The sequence below is a fragment of the Rhinatrema bivittatum genome, chromosome 5 (assembly GCF_901001135.1).
Source record: "Rhinatrema bivittatum chromosome 5, aRhiBiv1.1, whole genome shotgun sequence".
NCBI classification, from domain to species: domain Eukaryota; kingdom Metazoa; phylum Chordata; class Amphibia; order Gymnophiona; family Rhinatrematidae; genus Rhinatrema; species Rhinatrema bivittatum.
This window is the reverse complement of record NC_042619.1, coordinates 277,805,004-277,820,181: the sequence shown is the minus strand read 5'-3', so window position 1 is coordinate 277,820,181 and position 15,178 is coordinate 277,805,004. Positions and strand designations below refer to the sequence as shown.

The window sequence follows — 15,178 nt, the reverse complement described above, 5'->3', positions numbered from 1 at the left end:
TGGAGAACAGAATCCGAGGGAGTAAGAAAAAATGGTGGAAAAGTAAAAGGGGTAATACCTCTTTTTTTTTTTTTTTTTTTTTTTTTAGCGTCAGGAGGTAAAGCCTGCCATATTAAACGGCAAGATTTATGTTTAGAAGGTTTTGTGACGCTACCAGAACCTAAGAACATCAGTAAGTCTATGATTTGGGACTGACTGGTGAGGGAATAAAAGGTTACTGATATGATGGATTGAGAAGTATGGGAAAGCATACTGATCTCAGTCAGGGAGTGGGGAAAAGAATACTGAACCCCATCCCAGTTCAACATTAGAAGAATGCTGGCTACGAGAGGCAGCAGAAGAGATATATTGAAGAGGCCTTTGATGGAAGAAAAGGCATCTAAGGGAACGCATAGGAAACATGTGCAGGGAGCAGAACCTGTGCATCGTATGGAATGATGCAGACGCCGAGGAAAGTTTAGTTAAACTCAGCGTTAAAAGATTTGCCCTGTACACATGTAATTGAGACCATTCGAGAGGATAGAACCTACGTGGAGAAGGTCTGATAGAGCGTTCATTAAATCTCTTAGATATGTGGCCCAAGGACGCATGAAGTGAACAAGGGCCAAGGGTAGAGCTGCGCAGCTGTCTAGCAGAGCAGCTAAGAGGTAATGCGTGCTTATGAGTTGGAAAGCACATTGTCCCTATGCTGTCTGTCTGTATGCACAAAGAATTGTTGCAAAAGCAGTATTGGAAGGCATAAGGGCATAACTCATGGGTGCAACGTCCAGGAAGTTTATGAGAAACTATGCTGGAGTGCAATAGATGCATAATGGGTAGACAGCTTTCAGGAGAAACTTTATAACCCTAAGGAATTGCGAGCATGAGTCGAAGGAGACTAGGTCCTAGTTCGAACTGGGATAAGAATCAGGGACGAAAGCAATGAAACCACTTAGGTCCATTGAGTATAGAATGTCACTGAATATAACCCATAGCAGTTTTGAATTATGAGAAAAATGCATAGTGGGAAGAAACCCCATAGCCCAACCATGAAAAGTTGAAAGGCTGAGGTTATGGAAAATATGCGCAGGGACATATAACAATGTATCAGAATGTCTGTGCGCATGCTGGACAAGAGGGTCTTAAGACTGTGGTGTCCAGAAGTGTTACAGAAGGGATTTATGGCAGTGACAGTAATCCCAGTTAGTAAATGTATAGTGAGTCCTGAAAAAAGTGAGAGCTCCTTGCATGTACTGAAAGTGGTTAGCAGTAGTCTATGCAAGGAAAGTGAATGATGTTACACTCCGCAGAGAAAACAGCATTCACCAACAGTGATGCAAGAGACAGTTCACTTACCGAAGCTGGTGCCAGCGGCAGAGCTTGGGGTTGTAATGTTGACTCACCATAAAGCACATAGAAACATTAAAATAATGTACTTACTGCAGTATGGAGTGATGGTAACCAAAGATACCATTGTACCTGTGACGTCTAAAGAAAGTTGGATTTTCTTAGGTCCAGGATGTGCGGAGAGTAACTATTTTCTGTTAAAAGAAAGAATAGTGCAATTAAAACTCCCCAACCCCCCTCCCTTCTCCCCTCTGCACTTCGTAGCGCCTGGGGGAGTGTACCGGGACTTTGGTACAAGGTGGGGTGGCCGCTCTGATATCTGACCAGATGGGAGACCAGGAGGTGTCCCAATGGAGGATATCATGTAGGCTCCTGCAGGTGTGTGAGCGGTAAGTGGTACCCGCATTTCTGTATGCTGTACAAGGAGACACTGAGACCTGTGGCCAGGCCTCAAGGTGGACTTGTACATGGGGCAATGGTTGCTGAATCTCATGTTTAGCAGATCAGCCAATGCAGCTGGACCTTGGTTGGGAGGGAACCAAGAGTCAGAGCATTGGTCGGCACAGGGACTTGTTACTGACAAGAGAAGAAGCCCTGCTGCAATCCCAAGAAGATAGAGGGGTTCTCCTGATATTGTGGCTAACATAGCTAACATAGCGATATGTGACACTAATACAGTTCTAAAAGGCACATGACCCAGAACTTTTCGAACCACGGTCCGAATGGGAGAACACAACTCTATGGGAATGCCGCCGAAGCGGGTACTTACCATCCGACGTGGATCGCCGCAAGACGAGCCGGTGAAGATTGTTGACTCCGACGGTCTCCGGAGTCCTCGAGGGTAAGGCCGGGGACGTAAACGTCCATCTCGCTCTGAAACCCGGTATGGTGGCACAGGTACAGAGGAGACAGGCCAGGCGTGAGTGGCGTTTAGACTGCTAAGTGTAACAGATGGCCATAGTCCCACACCACTTGACGGTGGGGCACGCCAGGAACAGAGGAGCCCTAACGGAACTCATGTTCCCTTCCCTCGTCACAGCGGCTCGATGTGTCGTGACGCCAATGCAGAAGCTGTCGGACCTGGATCCGGAAGTTCTGGATCACCAAGTGACTGCCAAAACTGTAGGAACAGTGCTGATGGCAGTGGTGATGTCGCTCTGCCCGAGCTGTTGTCAAGCCTGGAGAAGGATGGCACCGATGTGTCTGGATGGCGTCAGCGGCGGACGATCACGATGTCGGCGATGATGGGTGCCACGGTGCTCGGCCCGGTCTTTCCCCAGCGCCGAGATGGAAGCCCTCGTCGTCCTGGAAGGCGATCGATGACGAACTGTCAGCACGCCTGCTCTGCTCCTGACACAATGGAGGTGTCTTAAGCTAATACGGGGCTTAAAAAAAGAACCCAAGCGTGGAGCAATGTGAGGAGGCGAGGGTATTATGTGGCGGTGCTATCGGTTATTGACGATATTGAAGGCAACCCTAAGGGGCTTCGAGGATATTATCAAAATGGGTATGAAAAATCGTCGATGACTGGCCAGGAGAATGATGACAGTGACGGGCACTGACAGCAGTGGCATAGGTATCTTTGAAACGATGTGGAATCGAATAATCGAAAAACATTGCCGTTATTGAAAAAGATACCGGCATCGACTGAGTCGAAGTCGAATCAATAGGGCGTCAAGGACACCGAAGGAAAACGGAGGTGTCGAGGGCATCGATGCATGGAGGCGGGCATTTATGCCGTTTGTGGCATGGCCACGGGCATCAACTATAGGGCCACAGACGTTGACGGTATTGATTTGGACAGACTCAGATTTCCAAGTGTACATGGCATCGGTGCCCCAGACACGTGTGTCGGTGGCATCGATATGGACACGTATGGAATCGATGGCATGGATCTCCCAGTCGATGAATTCCATCCCGGCATCAACGCCAGTCCTGGAATCGGCATGGGCATCGATGCCAGCCATAAGGCTGGCATTGGCATCAACGCCCATCCATGGAATCGAGCCGGCATGGATACCCACCGATGGGACCCACCTGGGCATCGAATTTCACCGATGGGAGCAGCCTGGCATCGACTGCCCTCGATGGATGCATTCTAACATAGATGCCCATGGATGAAACACCTGGGCATCGGTGTCCATCGATGCAAAAGGACCTGGCACCGATGCCATCGACGGACAAGCCATCCGGCACCGATGTCCATCGATGGGGACCATCCAGCACCGATGTCCACCGATGGGGACCATCCGGCATCGATGCCCACCGACGAATCGATGTGGCACCGATGCCCACCGATGGAAAAGGGCTGGACATCGGTGGGGAGGATGGGGCATCGATGGCATCCCCAAAAGGGGGGGTGGCATCGATGAAGTGACCCTGGGATCGTTAAAAAGTGTCTCGGGCAGCGGTGGCGGCGACCCGAGTATGCATGGCAGTGACTAACAGCGTGTGCGTCAATGGCATGCATCCGGGTAGGGACGGCACCGAGGAAGCCCAAGGAAAAAAACAGTGCGTAGGAGGAAAAAGCCTGGTAGCACTGAAAAGCAAAAAACATGGATAAAGGCATCAGGGCACCGTGGGGGGAGGGGCGCTGATGACATATAAAAGCCCAGGGCGGTTTAGGAGGGTCCCGGTGTAGCGATAGGGTATCGACTGCGTGAGGGTACCAGGGAACGAAGGACTTGAAGCTACAGAGGTCCTAAAGTTAAGGAAAAAATCCCTACCCCACTAGCATAAGCAAGCAGAGTGTCACAGAGATACTCGCAAGCTGTTTAAAGCTAACTGAAAAATGGGGGAAGGGAAGGCTTCAGTCAGTTAACAGCCTTAAGATAGTGACAGGAACCGACCGAAAAATAAGAATTAGTACTCACCGAGCGTCGTAAAAACGTACGCGGAGGGAGACCTGTGCAGGGAAAAGTGTTTTTTGAAGTGAAAAGTTAAGTGTTTCCATGAGGTAATTAGTTAAAAAATCCTCACAGAGCTCCAACCGCTATGCTGACTGCAGAGCGGAAAAAAGAAGACTGAGGGAGAAACCTGTGGCTCACAGGGATAATTGCAGGCTGGGCATGCTCAGTGCACCCAGTGTGCCAGTGTCAGTCAAAGCTTGTTGAAACTTTGACAGAAAAGTTTTCCGTACAGGGCTCCATCCTCGATGTCACCCATTTGTGAGGACTACCATCCTGCTTGTCCTGTGAGAATGGATGTTCCCCATGTGAGCCGAGGTGGGGACTCCGGCAGAATGGCAAGAAAGTTGAGATGATAACCTTGAGTGATTATGGCAAGAACCCACTGGTATGAGGTGATTGTGTGCCAGATGTTGCTGAAGTGGCACAATCGATTTCCCACTGGTACATGCAGTAGTGGAGGCTGAATGCTGCTCTCTAGGAAAGAGTCAAAAACCAGATGCTGTGCCTGGCTGAGGAGTTGTCTGTGATTTTTGCCTGCGAGGTTGCCTGGACTGGCCTTTCTGGTAAGGCTTAGTAGAGCGACCTTTAGACGGTGGAGGATAAGACTTCCTTTGGCGGTAAAAAGACGTTTTGGGATCCTTTCTGAATGTTTGCTTAGCAGGATATTCAGAAGGCAACAAGGAGAGTTGGCGAAGAGTCTCATGGTGATCTTTGAGCTGTGCCATTGCTTGTTGTATCTGTTCACCAAAAAGATTGTCACCAGTGCAAGGCAAGTCAGATAGTCTGTCCGGGACCTCAGATCGTAGGTCCGAAGACTTTAGCCAGGCCCACCTCCTTGCAGAAATAGCTGTTGCTGATACCCTGGAAGTGGTGTAAAAAATGTCATATGCTGATCTTATTTCATGTTTGTCCACTTCTAATCCTTTTTGAGCCAGGGCATGTAATTGCTCTTGAGATTGCTGAGGCAGGGACTCAGCCAAGTCTTGTATTTATTTAAAGAGGACCCTGTTATACTGGGTCATATAGAGTTGGTAAGAGGCAATGCGGGATATAAGCATTGACCCCTGAAAGACACGCTGGCCTATGGCATCCAGGAACTTTTGCTCCTTCCCTGGAGGGAAAGAAGAGTGAGGCTTGGATCATCGGGCTTTCTTTTGGGCTGACTCAACAACCACTGAATGGTGATCCAATTGGGTTTTTTGGAAACCTGGAGTTGACTGGACTAGGTTTGTGGTGTCCGCCTTTCGGTTAACTGGTGCCACCGAACCAGGATGCTCCCAATTCCTCTTCAGAAGATCCAAGAGGACATCATGGATAGGGATAGAGGTGATTTCTTTAGGAGCATCCAGATATTGTAGAAGTTCCATCATCTGGTGTCTATCATCCTGTTCTGTCTGAAGTTGAAATGGAAGCAATTCAGACATTTCCTTCACAAAATTAATGAAGGACAAGTCCTCTGGAGGAGAACGCTTCCTGCTTTCAGTAAGAGAGGGTGGAGATGGTAAGTCATTGGTATCCTGGGAAGAATCATCGTCCATGTGTCAGGGTTTATCACCAGCACCCCTAGAATCCTTAGAGGGCTGGAATGATGGTATTCCTGAAGGTCCTGTTTGAGGCACCGAAGGCATTGAGTCACCGGAGGCATCAATGGAGGCACTGAGGGCATCAATGGGCATATCGGCAGCATCAATGGTACAAAGACGCTATCGGTGACATCGATGGCTGAGGCATCAGTAGGACTCCCGATGGAGGAAGTAACAGTGTTTCTCCTTCCTCTGTCGATGAAAGAGGAATCGGGGAGGAGGGCACCGGGCCCATCGGTGGCCTCGGATCCATCGGAGGAAAAGTGGCGAGCAGCGCTTCCATCCTCGTCAGTAGCAGTGCCAGGAATGGGATCGGTAGCTGGTTCAGGAATCGGCACTGGCATCGGAGGAATCTTGAAGCCTTGCATTGCTCTGCCGATGGCCTCCTGAATCATCTGATCCAGTTCCTCTTGGAAACCTGGAGCCCCGATGCTGGAGGAGGAGGCAGAGGCATAGCCGGAGGGACCACCGTTGGAGGTGGAATCGCGGTTCCTATCACCGGGCCCGGTGAAGGTTGCCTCGGTGACCCGGAGCCAGATAGGGACAGTGCCTTTTCTGGGTGTGCTTTCTTCGGCTGAGGCTCAGACGGTGGTGACGTTGAGGGCTTGCCTGCGTCGATGGTCTGAGATCTACGGTGTCGATGTTGATGCTTTTCGCGATGATCTCCTTGGTCCTTATGCTGAGGAGGAACAGCAGGTGTCGATGCCGCGGAGTCGTCGATGCCGGTTGGACACCGATCGGTGCATGATACTGGTGCAATTTACACTGTGTCAGTTCGGAGGATGTTGAGGCTATGGACGGCGTCGGAGTTTGTGACCGAAAGAGAAGTTCCATCTTCTCCATTTTAGCCTTGCACCCATTTGGTGTCATAAGGGCATATTTGGTGCAAGTAAGGACATCATGCTCACTCCCTAAACACATTACACAGACCTTGTGAGGGTCAGTAATGGACATTGTGCGAGTGCAGTCGGGGCATCAATGGAACCCCGATGCCATGGCCTCTGAAAAAATTTAGCCGCAGTGCGGTTGACGGCTAGTAGACCACGAGGGCCGAACTCGATGGGAATCGACCGAAATTGGGTAAAAAACTTACCTGACAACCGCGGAAGCAAAAATTGAATAGGGGGACTCCTGTGGGGTATTAAATTATGAATAGATTTAAAGGAGCATATCCAGAATAGAGTCTCCCCCTCTGCCAACCCATAAGCCCCTCACAATGTGATTATACATGCCTTATGTTAACATTTTTCTTGTTTTTGTTTTTTAATCTATATTTTCCATACTGCACTCTTGTTATCCCCCTCCCAGTTTCAGCACAATGTAAATTAATTTACTTCTGTAAAGATTCTATTATTCATGTCTATTCTTCTCTCCTTCCTTCCCCAGTTTCAACAACCCTGTTATATTGTAACTTTTGCTTCCTCTGCACATGTTATAAGAACAAAGTTATTGCACCCCCTGTTCTTTGTAAACCGGCATGATATGATTGTATCATAAATGCTGGTATAGAAAAGCTTTAAATAAATAAAATAAATAAATCTCCCTGTTAATATGTATTTTCCAAGCTTAAATGTTCAAATGTAAACCGGTATGACGTCCCCCACTAATACCGGTATATAAAAGTCTTTAAATAAATAAATAAATAAGTAATTCCACGAGGAAAATTCCTGTCAGGAATCTCTGTAGAGCTCCTTAACCCGTGTGGCTACTGCTGCGCGGAAAAAAGAAGACTGAAGGGGGACCCCTGCTGGTTGCAGGGTTAGTGCCATCCTGGGAATGCCGAGTAGGTGCCAGGCAAAGTTCTAGAATCTTTGACAAAGTGTTCCGTGATTGGGCTCCATTCTGTGATGTCACCCATATGTGAGAAATAGAGATTTCAAACCATGCAAAATACAGAAATGCAGAAGAATAAATGTCAGCAAGAAAGCAATCTATATTATGGCAAACATTAAATAGAAATTCAACTTATCTGGCTACAAGGTCAGAGAAGAACAGAGGATATATGCGGAATGTCTATTGAGGCACTACCATGACTTACCAGAACATTTTTTTGCAGCAGTAAACAGGAACAAAATATGATGAATAACCTTTTGACCGCACTTATGTGCTTCCCAAATTTGCCATACTATTTCCTGGAGTAATATAATTTTTGAACCTACGTTTTCACTGTAGCTATACTGTAAAAAGTATGCTCATGAAGTGGTAAATAAGTAAAATAAAATAAATCTATTATGATTTTAATTTTTAAAACATGCATAGAATAATAATTACATACCGAAATAAATGCCACTGAATGGGTTTTAAAACATGCTGCTCCTATATTTGCCAGCCCATAGGCCATACCATAAGATCTGTTCCTGTGATGCAAAAAAACAAAAATAGAAAATTGTTTTGTACCAAATATAGTAACATCTTTCAAAATGGAAATTTAAAAACTTCAGTTAATAAGTGTACATGTTAAAAGGTGACATGAGTTCTAAAATCAGTTTCTCAGATCATAAAGCAAAGTAATAGGTGTTTTCTGAAGACAGTCACATGACTGGATGATGTAACCATCCATCGTACCAAGTAAAATAAACTTTTCAGATTTATTTGACAATGACATAGAGGTAAATATTCATGTGATAAAGAAGGGGATTTACACATGCTAAAGCAGTCTAGAGAGACATAACAGTTGGAGACTCCAGTAGACTGTAATGGTTAAGTGTGTTTTGGTGGATCCTTGGGTGCTGTGGGAGATGACCACGCCCATGGGGAGGAGCCCCGTGAGGAGACACAGCACTGGGCTAGACTCATAATGCACAAAACGCAGTTAGTTCTTTATTAAACAGCTTGAAGAGAGCCACCAGTGGTGGCAGTAGTGCGCCAGTCTGGTAGTTGCAGTCTCAGGGACCTCGGCAGAGGGAGCCCTTCTCTCCTCGTTGGTGAAAGGAGATTCCACAGCAGGTTTCCCAGCAAGGATATACTGTGGTTGAGATAGACTGAGAGTTAGAGTATTCACTAGGGGGTAGATTTTATAAAAGTATGCCCGCGCATACTTTTGTTCGCGCACCAGGCGCGAACAAAGGTACGCCGGATTTTAATAGATACGCACATAGCTGCACATATCCCTTAATAGATACATGCGTAGCTGCGCGTATCCCTTAAAATCCGGGGTAGGCGCGCACAAGGCTGTGCAAAATCAGCAGCCGGAGCACGCCGAGCCGCGCAGCCTGCCTCCGTTCCCTCCACCCCCCTGCACCTTCCCCTCCCTTCCCCTACCTAAGCCACCCCCCCAGCCCTATCTAAGGCAAATGTTGCTTACCTGTAACAGGTGTTCTCACAGGACAGCAGGATGTTAGTCCTCACATATGGGTGACAGCATCAGGATGGAGCCCAATCACGGAAAACTTCTGTCAAAGTTTCCAGAAGTTTGACTGGCCCCTACTGGGCATGCCCAGCATGGCACTAACCCTGCAGCCAGCAGGAGTCTCCCTTCAGTCTTATTTGAAAGCTACAGGCAGTGCCAAAAAATAAAACAACAAAACATTACGAACCCAATACCGCGGGGCGGCGGGCGGGTTTTGTGAGGACTAACATCCTGCTGACCTGAGAGAACACCTGTTACAGGTAAGCAACATTTGCTTTCTCACAGGACAAGCAGGATGGTAGTCCTCACATATGGGTGAGTACCGAGCTGAGGATGTCTGAACAGCACCAAATGTACCCAATGGCATGCAACAGGCATAACAACTGGGGTGGAATTTGGTAGAGGGCATCCTGAACCCCACCGGGCAGGTGGAAGGGTGTTGGTACGTCACGTTGGAAATAAGTTACGCAGGACAGACTGGCCGAAGATGGAATCTTGTCTTCCGGCTTTGTCCAAGCAATAGTGGGCTGCGAAAATGTGGAGAGAACTCTAGGTGGCAGCCCTGCAAATGTCAGGAAGCAGAGCCGATCGTAGGTGTGCTATTGAAGTCGCCATGGCCCTCACAGAGTGTGCTTTAACACGGTCTTGAAAAGGAATGCCTGCTTGCTGATAGCAAAAAGATATGCAGTCCGCCAACCAGGAGGAGAGAGTCTGCTCACCCACAGGGTGCCCTAATTTGTTGGGATGGAAAGAGACGAATAACTGAGTGCTCTTCCTATGGGCAACTGTACGGTCTAGGTAGAACGCTAGAACCCATTTACAGTCAAGGGTATGAAGAGCCTGTTCCCCTGGATTGGAATGGGGCCTGGGAAAGAAGGTAGGTAGTATGATGGATTGATTAATGTGAAACTCCGAAACTAACTTAGGTAAGAACTTAGGGTGAGTGCGGAGTACCGCCCGGTCCTGCAGGAGTTTAGTGTAAGGCGGATACGTAACTAGGGCCTGTAATTCACTAACCCTGCGAGCTGAAGTGATAGCCAAAAGGAAAATCACTTTCCATGTGAGATATTTTAGGTCACAGGAGTGAAGAGGCTCGAATGGTGGGCTCATGAGCTGACACAGAACCAGATTAAAGTCCCAAGAAGGGGCCGGAGGACGTAGCAGAGGCTTGATGTGGAGCAAGCCCTTCAAGAAACATGTTACGAGGGGCTGTATGGATATAGGGACATCCCCGATACCTTTATGGAAGGCGGCTACCGCACTTACATACATTCTGATGGAAAAAGTCTTAAGACCTGACTCTGATAGATGCCAGAGATAGTCCAGAAACTTCGGGATTGGACAGGAAAAGGGGTCAAGGGACTGAGAAGAACACCATGACGTGAACCTTTTCATTTGTAAGAGTAAGCTTTTCTCGTGGAAGGTTTCCGTGAAGCAATCAAGACATGGGAAACTGGTTCAGAAAGGTTGAGTGGCTGAAGGATTAACCTTTCAACATCCATGCCATCAGGGACAAGTCTTGAAGATTGGGATGGTGTAGGCACCCGTCGTTTTGAGTGATCAGAAGCGGGTCCTTTCCCAAGTGATGGACCCTGCGGATGGAGAGATCCTGAAGTATTGGAAACCACACTTGGCGTGGCCAGTTAAGTGCTATCAGGATCATGGTTCCCTTGTCCTGACGTAACTTCACAAGAGTCTTCGAGAGAAGAGGAAGTGGAGGGAATGCGAGAGCACACCGGTTACCCATGAGAGGGAGAATGCGTCTCTGGCTTGAGAGAGTTTGCTGTGAATGAGAGAGCAGTAGGTCTCCACTTTGTGGTTTTGTGGGGATGCAAAGAGATCTATCTGAGGATATCCCCATTGTTGGAAGATAGAGTCTGTTACCGAGGGGTTGAGAGACCACTCATGGGGTTGAAAGACTCGACTCAGTTTGTCTGCCAGCACATTGTCCACTCCCGGCAACCAGGTAGCCCTGAGGTACATAGAATGGGAGAGAGCCGCCCAAATCTGCGCAGCTTCCTGAAATAGAAGGAAGGAGCCCGTGCCTCCCTGCTTGTTGATGTACCACATGGCCACCTGGTTGTCTGTCTGAATCATGATAACTTGCTTTGAGAGGTGATCCTGAAATGCCCTGAGAGCATATCTGATTGCTCGAAGCGCCAGGAAATTTATTTGGTGTTTGACTTCCTCTGGAGACCAAAATCCTTGTGTCTGCAGACCAGCCACCTGGGCTCCCGAACCGAGGTTGGAGGCATTGGTGGTGAGAGTGATTTGAGGGTCTGGAAGCTGGAAGGGCAAGCCTTGGAGGAGGTTGATCTGATCTTTCCACCAGGTGAGAGACAGACGGAGTGAATCGGTGATGTGGACAATGGTTGACAGGGGCTGAATGGATTGAGTCCATTGAGACCTCAGAGTCCAGTGCATGACTCTCATGGCCAAGCCGTCCATTGGTGTGACATGAACTGAGGATGCCATGTGTCCCAGAAGTACGAGAAATTGGCGTGCAGTCATGGAATGCTGAGACTGCAGCTGGTGAGCAAGAGAAGCAAGAGTCAGTGCTCATTGCCGAGGCAGGAAAGCCTTTGCCTGTAAGGTGTCCAAGTCTGCCCCAATGAATGATAAGGTTTGAGATGGGACTAAACAGGATTTAACGTAGACGAGAAATCCTAATGAAATTAAAGTGTGTAAGGTTAGATTGAGGGACAACAAAGCAGCTTGCTGAGTGGGAGCCCTGATTAACCAATCGTCCAGGTAGGGGTAGACGTGAACACCTTGGGTTCTGAGGAAAGCTGCGACGACTACGAGGCATTTTGTAAAGACTCGTGGTGCAGACGCGAGGCCGAATTGAAGCATTCGATATTGATAGCTCTTGGGGCCTACTAGAAACCTCAGGTATTTGCGATGAGCTGGAGTTATTGCAATATGAGTGTATGCATCCTGGAGGTCCAGAGAGCAGAGCCTGTCCCCTCTTTTTAGAAGAGGTAGAAGCGAGCCCAAAGTACCATCTTGAACTTTTCTCGCTGGAGGTACTTGTTGAGGGCCCGGAGTCCAGAATAGGATGAACGCCTCCCGATGTTTTGGGGATTAAAAAGTACCAGGAATAGAACCCTAGGCTGTGCTGAGATTATGGTACAGGTTCTATTGCCTTGGACTGGAGAAGGAGGGAGACCTCTTGATCCAGAAGAGTGGAGTGATCGGATGTTCTCCACATCGGTAGAGGTGGGGGGTCTGGTGGCACGGAGAGAAAGTTCAGATGGTAACCCTGAGCAATTATTGCCAATACCCATTGGTCGGAGGTGATTGAGTGCTATATGTTGTGGAAGTGGCACAATCGACCTCCCACTGGTATGTGAGGCAGAGGAATCTGGCTGCTGCTCTCTAGGTGGAAGTCAAAAGCCTGAAGCAGGCACTGCTTGAGGAGCTGCTTGTGGCTTTGACGAGACTGCAATTTTTGATAAGGTCTCGTAGCACGGGATCTGGTTGGTGGTGGGTAAGACTTCTTCAGGCAGAAGAAGGACTTCTTAGAGTCCTTTCTGAAGGGCTGTTTTGAAGAAAAGTCAGAAGGCATCAGAGAATGCTGTCTGAGTGTCTCATGATGGTCCTTTAGTTCTGCCACCATACGTTGAATCTGTTCGCCAAACAGATTATCTCCGACACAAGGCAGGTCAGATAACCTGTCTTGTACTTCCGGGCGAAGGTCAGAAGACTTGAGCCAGGCCCACCGTCTCGCCGAAATAGCAGCTGCAGATACTCTAGTGGACGTATCAAAGATGTCATAAGATGTTCTGATCTCATGTTTGCCTGCCTCAAAATCCTTGTTTACTAGGGTTTGTAATTGTTCTTGAAATTGCTGAGGCAGGGAATCCGAGAAGTCCTGTATCTGCTTAAAAATGACCCTGTTATATTGGGTCATATAAAGCAGATAGGCAGCAATTCGGGAGATGAGCATTGACCCTTGGAAGACTCGGCGACCAATGTTATCTAGGAACTTCTGTTCCTTGCCGGGGGGAACAGAAGAGTGAGGCTTTGTCCTATTTACTCTCTTCTATGCAGACTCCATGATGACAGAGTGGTGATCCAGTTGAGATTTCTGAAAACCTGAAGCTGACTGCACCAAATAGGTAGTGTCAGCTTTCCTGTGTACTGGAGCAAAGGAGCCAGGATGTTCCCAGTTCTTCTTAAGGCGAACCAGAAGGATGGGAAAAGAGGTGATTACCTTGGGAGCATCCAGGAATTGGAGCAACTCCATCATCTGGTGCCTATCATCCTGTTCAGTCTGTAATTGGAAGGGAACCAATTCAGACATTTCCTTCACAAAGTTTATAAAGGAGAGGTCCTCTGGAGTAGAACGCTTTCTACTTTCAGTGGGTGAAGGTGGTGAAGGTAAATCATCGGTGTCTGTCGAGGAATCATCACCCCAGGTATCATAAGGATCAGCATGTGTCCCTCTAGGAACTAGAGGGGGACAGGGTGGTGGAATAACCGAAGGCCCCGGTCTAGGCTCCGAAGGAATCGGAGGAATTATCGGAGGCACCGATGACGGCATCAAAGGCACCGGCGCAGGCATCGAAGGCACCGACGCAGGCATCGAGGACATCGATGGACGGCTTGGTGGCGCCGATGGACGCATCGGCACCGATGGTTGGATCAGTGGTGAGGGACGTAGCGGCATCGATGCCTGAGGCAGAACTCCTTAAAGAGGAATGCTGAATGGTGTTTCTCCTCCCGATGACACTGTAAGTGGGGAAGGCACCGGAGCCATTGGAGACCCGGAATCCATCGGTGGCTATAAGCGCTTCCATCCTGGAGAGCAGCGGTGCCAGCGCTGCCAGAATCAGGTCGATGATTGGTTCTGCAATCTGTGCCGGTGTCGGTGCCGGAGGAACCTGAAGTCATTGCATCGCCTTATCGATGGCCTCCTGAACCATCCAATCCAGTTCTTCTCAGAGACCTGGAGCAAGCAGCCCCGGCTCCAGAACAGAAGAGGGAGGCAGAGGCATAGCCGGAGGGACCACCATTAAAGGCGGAGTCGAGGCTCCTGATCCCCTGTCGGGTGAGGGTTGCCTCAGTGACCCGATTGCAGAAACATCGGTGCCTTTTCTGTACGGGGATTCTTCGACAGCAGCTCGGACGATGTTGAGGTCGATGATTTTGCTCCCTCGATGGTCTGAGACTTACGGTGTTGATGGTGATGTTTGTCCCTGCGATCCCCTTGGTCCTGAGGGGGAGTAGAGGGTATCAATGGCCAAGAAGTCATCGATGCCGGGGAGTCACCGGCTAGTGGTCGATGCTGGCGTGAAGTTGACGGTGCCGGCTCTGAAGACATCGATGCAAGGGACGGAGTTGGGGTTTGAGCAAGGAAGAGAAGTTCCATCTTCTCCATTCTGGCCTTGCGACCCTTTGGTGTCATTAGGGCACATTTGGTGCAGGTCAAGACATCATGCTCGCATCCTAGACACATTGCACAGACTTTATGGGGGTCTGTGGTAGACATGGTGTGGGTACAGTCCAGGCACCGACGGAATCCCGACGCCATGGCCATGGAAAAAATCAAGCCGCGGTACGGTCGACGGCCAGTAGGCCGCGAGGGCCAAACCCAATGGTAATCAATGGAAAATGGGTAAAAACTTACCGGATTACCACGGTCTGAAAAAAGTTAGAGGAGGGATCCCTGTGGGGCAATTTAACTTTTAGTAATTCCGTGAGGAAAATTCCTGTCAGGAATCTCTTCAGAGCTCCTTTCCCACGAGGCTACCGCTGTGCGGAAAAAAGAAGACTGAAGGGGGACCCCTGCTGGCTGCAGGGTTAGTGCCATGCTGGGCATGCCCAGTAGGGGCCAGTCAAAGTTCTGGAAACTTTGACAGAAATTTTCTGATATTGGGCTCCATCCTGTGATGTCACCCATATGTGAGGACTACCATCCTACTTGTCCTGTGAGAACCTTGCTTTTCAATATATTTATAAATGATCTGGAAAGGAATACAACGAGTGAGGTAATCAGATTTTCAGAT

General features: G+C 48.7%; 1 protein-coding gene across 1 annotated transcript in view; it reads right to left on the bottom strand.

Moving 5' to 3' along the window:
• The window catches only part of LOC115092766 (disintegrin and metalloproteinase domain-containing protein 9-like), a 653,043-nt gene that overhangs the window by 558,988 nt on the left and 78,877 nt on the right, over positions 1 to 15,178 (bottom strand). The window contains exon 3 of the mRNA XM_029604070.1: positions 8,094 to 8,175. Within this exon, the coding sequence (XP_029459930.1) occupies positions 8,094 to 8,175 (82 nt within the window). The remainder of the gene's footprint in view (positions 1 to 8,093; positions 8,176 to 15,178) is intronic.